The following is a 6,825-nucleotide window of genomic DNA, read 5'->3' as shown; positions in this document are numbered from 1 at the left end:
AATATAAAAAAAACAATTGTATACACATAAAAGTATACACTAACATACCATATAGACATATACTTCTATTTAATTCTAAAAAACAAAACTAAGTATGTTAAAATTTTATATTCTATCTAATAACAAATATAATGTAATTAGGTTCTAAACTGTATAAAACGTAAGAAGAAGAAAAAATATTCTAAACAAAATTATAAATTAATTAAAAAAAAATTAATTAATTGGAAATTTGAAAACTAAGTATATGGAAAATTAGTATTTAAAATACAATAATTTATAATTTAGTCATGCGGTACACCGCGGATTAAAATCTAGTATACTAGTATTACTACATGTAGGGTAAAAGATTCACTTATTGTTGTATTAATCTGTATTACTTTGTGATTTTGACCCCAAAAGAAAATAAAATCTGTATTACATATGACAATATAAGAGTCAGCCCAATTATTTTTACCAAACAAATATTAACGAGTAATTTTATAAAGCTTTATAAAACTTAGCTTAACACAAAATCTCATTAAACCAAAATATGCAAAATGCTAAGAACTATTTTTCTTTGCTTTTAACAGAAATGTAGAGAGCAAAAAAAAAACTGATGTTCTTTACCAGTAGCAATGATTTCATTTTTATACACCAAACTGTTATAAGAAATAGAAAAGTTTTTAGTTGTAAGAAATGATATTTTAAAACCAATGACGCCATGCACAAACCAAAATTATGCAAATACTTTGAATACATTTTCAATTTTACATCAACGAATTCAACACTCTTCCAACCACAACATGAAATTTAGGATTATCAAATTTAGGTTTGTTTAGTTAATTAATTCTGCATTTTTTTTTTACAACTTGGGGCTCTATTAGTTAGAAGTAACCGGACGCGGTGAATTCGGTGTTGTCGGAACATATTAACGGGACTTCAGTTCCTCTCATGTTCGTATGTAATTTGTATTTTTTTTTTTTTTTTGAATAAATCGTAGGAGTTAATTGTCTCCTCTCCTTTACCAAAAAAAAGTACCTTGCAATAACTCAACCTTTTAGTATATAAATAGATTGGTGAAAAAAATTTAAAATATTTAATGATTTATATTTTACAAATAAAATAGCATTTTACATAAGTTTAAGCACATATTATATCTACGGCTTTAATTTGAAAATTTATAATATATGAAAATGTTGTTTGTTTTTACATTGTTTAGTTTTCGAATTGTAAAACAAAATATAGCTAATATAAATAAAATCTTTATATACTTTATTATTTGGATGGAATATTTAATTTTGGAAAGTTTATATATAAAAGCTTTATTTAATTATGAAAATTTTAATTTTTGATTAATAAGAATATAAATTATTTGAAGAAAAGGATAGAAGCACTTGAAAAACAGTTTACCCATGCATGTTAATCTTAAAGACTTAGGAGGTGGTGTATTGAAATGTCAAGTTTATCTTCGTACAAGAACATAAGAAAATTGAAAGTAATAAAACACAGTTGCAATGTATCAGAAGTTAAAAACACCAAAGATCTTCTATCACTCGTTGCAAGGGATGATAGTCTTCTTACCACAGAAACGGGATTTTGTTTTCTATCTTTCTTGTAGAAGTTTGTCTTCGTAACTGGAATTATATTAAAAAAAACCCTTGTTATCTCTCAATGTCATACCAAAAACTTCACACAATGTGCTCTTCACTAAAAAAATTTAAAAAAAAAAAAAAAAAAAAATCAGAAGACAAATAGTTAAATCCCAATCCGTTACCAAAGCTTCTCCACGAGGTTGTACCTAATTAACAAAAATAATAGCGTTAATTTGCTGTGCCGTTATGACATCAAAACTATATAAATATGTTAGAAAAACAATGCTCCATATGGAAAATCAGTTACCTGGGATGGAAAGGGTAAGGAGCCATCTCGGCCACGTCAAGAAAAATCTCACAACTATGCAAATATTCACCGTTCTTCGTGTCCAGTGCCTATAACATAAAATATTTAATTAGCAATTGCAATTTCAAATAACTATTTGTATATTTTTGTATATACACTACTTTTTAAATGACTACTCCAGTACTTTTCATTACTACTATAAACTACGCCCACCTTCTCTGCTTCGTTAGCAGAAGCAAACTCAACAAAACAACAGCTCACATGCCTACCCTCATGATTTACAAAAAGTTGAACACGAACAACTTCTCCAACATCTTTGAAGAAATCGATGCTGTAAAAATGGAGGATAAAATATAATTCATGAAAAACTTACTCCAAAAACGAATGCAAAAATAAAGGTGAAACTTCTATTTTTGGTATTATTCTATGTCATGGATTAGAGAAATTGGAAACAAAGAGCGTCTTTTTTCTTGCGGAAACGGCCTAAATTTAAGAGCAAAATGTGTTAGCACGACTCTCAAGGACTTAAAAATTGCATTAAAACAAAAAAAAAATTCATCCCCATAATAAGTTACCTCTCGGCATTGTGGCAACACTTGTGTTATTAAACACTCACTAACATTTCTTCTAAGCCTGACATATTAAGATAATAAGAGCAGTTACCTCAACCAAATTGGGAATTTCATTAAGTCCTTCCACTACCTCATCTTCATCTATCCGAAGGATTTCTCGTCGAAGATAGTCTTCATACCTGGTAGAATATCAAAACCCCTAGTGATCTCTCTCCACGATACAAAAAATGTCACCAAATGTGCTCTTCATAACAAACTCAAGACGCAAACAGTTAAATCCCTTACCAAAACTTGTAATCTATGCAATACCTAAATATCAAAATTAATAGCGTTAGTCTTCAGTAACGGCATCAAAACTCTAGCAATAAGTTACAAACCAGTGTTACATAAACAAATCTCCAAAACATGTAAAATCAATTTACTTTGGTCGTGGACGACATGGAGCTGTCTTAGCCACATCGAGATAAATCTTGGAATTGTGCAAATATTCACCGTTCTTTGTTTCCAGCACCTACATTATAAAAGAATATTTCATCAGCAATTATACTTTCAAATAACTTGCATATTTTTTTCATCACAAGTATACACTTCTTTTCAAATTAATACTAAAACAGATTTCATCACCTTCACTGCTTCATAAGAAGAAGCAAACACAACAAAGCCCCAGCCCCTATGCTTGCCCATGTTGTCTACAACAAGTCGAACATGAACAACTTCTCCAACATCTTTGAAGAAATTGATTCTGTAAAAAATGGAGGATCAAATATCAGTCATGAAAAAGTTGCTCCAAGAACAAAAGTGGAAATTTAAGGTCCTGTAATGAAAACTTGCATATCTGTTATTTTGGTTTGGGGAGAGAAATTGGCAACCAAGAGTGTTTTTTCTCTCACAGCAATAGCTTCCTGAATTTTAAAAGCCAAGTGTGTTAGAACGACTGTTAAGGAGAAAACGACTTAAATTGCATAAAACAAAAACGATCCATCCCCAAACTAAGTCATCCTTCGACTCTGTGGGAATAGTTCTGTCACTAAATGCTAAGTGTTTCTTCTGAGCCTGACATGTACTGAAGACAGTAAGGACAGATACCTCAACAAAACCGGTAGTTACATCATTTCTTTTCATCAAGAAAATCCGATGACCGTGCAAATATTTTCTATTATCTACCAGCGCCTACGGTATAAAAGATTAGCCAGCAATCATACTATTCAAATAACTACTTGTATTTTATTTTATTTTCATCTCAAGTAAACACTACATTGATATTTGATACCTAAAAAAAAGGTATACTCTATACATTTCAAATTACTTTAATACTATTTTTATCATTATTACAAAACTACTCTCACCTTCTTTACTTCTAAGGAGAAGCAAACTCAACAAAGCCACAGCTCAGATGCTTACCCTCGTGGTTTACAACAAGTCGAACACTTAAAACTTTTCCAACAAAATTGAAGAAACGTATGCTGCAATAGTGGAGGATAAAATATCAGTCATGTAAAACTTACTCCGAGAGGGAGAATACAAATTTAAGTTCTTGTAATGAAAACTTACATAGCTGTTATTTTAGTTTGTGGAGAGAGGTTGGCAACAAAGAGAGTGTATTCTGTTCCGGCAGCTTCCTGAATTTAACAGCCAAGTGTGTTAAAACAATTCTCAAGACTAAAATTGCATTAAAAAGAAGCCCATCAGAAGATGCATCCCCAAAAGAGTTCTGTTATTAAACACTGAGTGTTTCTTCTGAGCCTAACAAATTTTGAAAATAATAAGAACAGGTATGTACCTTAACAAAATCAGGAGGTGTCACATCTTCTGTCGGAAGACTTTCTTGTCGAAGGGCGTCTTCGTACCTGGAATATCAATAACCCTAATGATCTCTCCATGTATACCAAAAAATTCACCCAATGTGCTCGAGATAACAAACTCAAGATGCAAATTGTTTAAATCCCTTACCCAACCTTGTGATCTATGCAATACCTAAAATTAAACAAAAATAAAAGAGTTAGTCTACTGTAATAGCATAAAAACTCTTAACAATAAGTCGCTGGGGAAATCAATTTACTTGGGTGGGGGGTATGGAGCTGTCTTAGCCACTTCAAGAAAAATCTTCCCACCGTGCAAATATTCACCGATCTTTGTTTCGAGCGCCTACGGTATAAAAGATAGATTTAATCAAGAATTGTTCTTTTCAAATGACTACCTGTATATTTTCAACATAACTACAAAACTACTCTCACCTCCTTTGTTGCGGTGGGGGAAGCAAACTCAACATAGCCATAGCCCGCATGCCGACTATCCTGGTTTGTTATAAGTCGAACATGAACAACTTCTCCAACATCATTGAAGAAATCAGTGCTGCAAGAGTAGAAGATAAAAATATCAGTCATGAAACACTTGCTCTAGGAAGGAAGAGACCAGAAACAAAGAGCGTTTGAGAAGAGAGACCATTTAAGGTGCTACTTACATATCTGAGATTTTAGTTTGGGAAGAGAGACCATAAACAAAGAGCGTTTTCTTTGATAGGGAAACTGCCTGAATTTAACAGCAAAGTGTGTTAGCACGACTCAAAAGAGGAAAAAGGACTTAAATTGCGTAACAACAAATACGTAGCCTCATCTGAAGAGTCATCTCCAAAATTAGTCATCGACTTTGTGGCCACAATCCTGTTACTAATTCATCTGAGCCTAACATATTCTATAAAAGATAATAAGAACAGGTACCTCAACAGAATCGGGAGGTGTCTCATCTTCTTCTGTAGGAAGACTTACTCGGACATGGTAGTCTTTGTACCTGGAATATTAAAAACACTAGTGATCCCTCCGTGTATACAAAAAACTTCACCCAATGTACTCATGAGATAACAAAACTGAAGATGCAATTAGTTAAATCCCTTACCCAACTTTGTGATGGATGCAAAACCTAAATTAACAAAAAGAATACGGTTAGTCTTCTTTACTGGCATAAAAACTCTAATAAGTCACAACCAGTAGTATTATTACAGAAACAAATCTCCATAACATGGGTATTAGTTTACCTGGGTGGAGGGTGTGGAGCTGTCTTAGGCACTTCAAGAAAAACCTGGCCACCGTGCATATATTTACCGTTCTTTGCTTCCAGGGCCTACAAAGGTTTAAAAGATAGATTTAATCAGCAGTGGTAAATTTCAAATAACTAATGTATATTTTACATAGTAAGCTTAATGCTTTTTTTTTCATCATTAAAACAAAATTAGTCTCACCTCTTTTGCTGCGTTAGGAGAAGCAAACTCAACATAGCCATAGCCCACATGCCTACCCTCCTGGTTTAAAATAAGTCGAACAAGAACAACTTCTCCACCATCATTGAAAAAATGAATGCTGCAAGAGTCGAAGATAAATAAAATATCAGTAATGCTCCGGAAAGGGAAGTGGAAAGTGGAAACTGGAAATTTAAGGTGCTACTTACATATCTGATGCTTTAGTTTGGCGAGAGAGACCTGAAACAAAGAGCATTCTTTTTATTACGTTAACTGCCTGAATAAAACAGCAATCACGATTCTAAGGATCAAAGGACTTAAATTGCATAACAACAGAGAAAGTGATTCATCTCAGAAATAATTGGAATATAAAAAGAACAAAATTAATAGCGTTAGTCCTGTTACAAACATGTGTAGCTATTAGAAGACTGTGTAAAGTAATTTGTGCTCAAAGAACAAGAGGAATCCGACCATCTTACCTTCTCCTCGGATGTTTCCTTATGTTTCTTCAGAATCGTTTTGGTCGCCAAATCATCTTGTTGCTTTCGCTTACCTATAAAAAGAAGGGCAGCAAAAACTATAAACTTAAAACTATCACCAACCTCTTTAGCCAAGTATAAAACATTAAATCAGAGCTCCATCCAAAACAAACCCAATAAATTAACTTTGGCAGCCGATTTCTTGCTCGAACTGGACATGATGAATATTAAAACTACAACAGCACTTGTTTTCCGGCGAGAGTTGAGAGCAGCGAGAGAAGTTATAAAAGAGATCCCTACCACGAAGAAGATAATTTATAGAACAATAATCTGGTTTGGGCTGGGCTTTATAATGTTTGGGTTTATGTGCACGGACCATGACTTTTGTGTTTTGTTATCTCGCGACATTATCTGAAAACAAATGGAAAATCTTTTTTTTTTAACATATCTCATTTATTTTTGGGAAAAATTTTAATATAGAATAATTTAATATACAATTTTAGATGAAACATCGTTTTATTAAACAATCTTTTGGATAATGAAAGTTTTAAACATCATAAGAGATTTTCATACTGGAATTTAATAATATAGTTATTTAGTAATACTACTACTTAAAGAACAATGTACTAGTTACTAGTTCTTTTGTTTTTTTTTCCTGGTTGTA

General features: G+C 32.4%; 2 protein-coding genes across 2 annotated transcripts; both read right to left on the bottom strand.

The window, feature by feature from the left end:
- On the bottom strand, positions 1,374-3,346 carry LOC104724060. The gene is made up of 8 exons (XM_019231566.1): positions 3,282-3,346; positions 3,075-3,192; positions 2,873-2,961; positions 2,736-2,759; positions 2,542-2,629; positions 1,879-1,967; positions 1,754-1,777; positions 1,374-1,613 (listed from the first exon to the last, which is right to left on the bottom strand). Exons 2-8 carry the CDS (start codon positions 3,132-3,134, stop codon positions 1,583-1,585), a joined length of 405 nt encoding a protein of 134 aa, XP_019087111.1. The 5' UTR covers positions 3,135-3,192; positions 3,282-3,346; the 3' UTR covers positions 1,374-1,582.
- LOC104724061 (nucleolin 2-like) lies at positions 3,282-6,445 on the bottom strand. Its single transcript, XM_019231565.1, has 15 exons — positions 6,335-6,445; positions 6,162-6,235; positions 5,892-5,959; positions 5,686-5,803; positions 5,482-5,567; positions 5,343-5,366; positions 5,168-5,237; positions 4,912-4,979; positions 4,685-4,802; positions 4,510-4,595; positions 4,401-4,424; positions 4,231-4,297; positions 4,002-4,069; positions 3,797-3,913; positions 3,282-3,352 (listed from the first exon to the last, which is right to left on the bottom strand). The coding sequence occupies exons 1-14, from the start codon at positions 6,378-6,380 to the stop codon at positions 3,808-3,810; spliced, it is 1,023 nt and encodes a 340-aa protein (XP_019087110.1). The 5' UTR covers positions 6,381-6,445; the 3' UTR covers positions 3,282-3,352; positions 3,797-3,807.

Source organism: Camelina sativa, chromosome 11 (assembly GCF_000633955.1).
Source record: "Camelina sativa cultivar DH55 chromosome 11, Cs, whole genome shotgun sequence".
NCBI lineage: Eukaryota > Viridiplantae > Streptophyta > Magnoliopsida > Brassicales > Brassicaceae > Camelina > Camelina sativa.
This window is presented reverse-complemented; position numbering and strand designations above follow the sequence as displayed.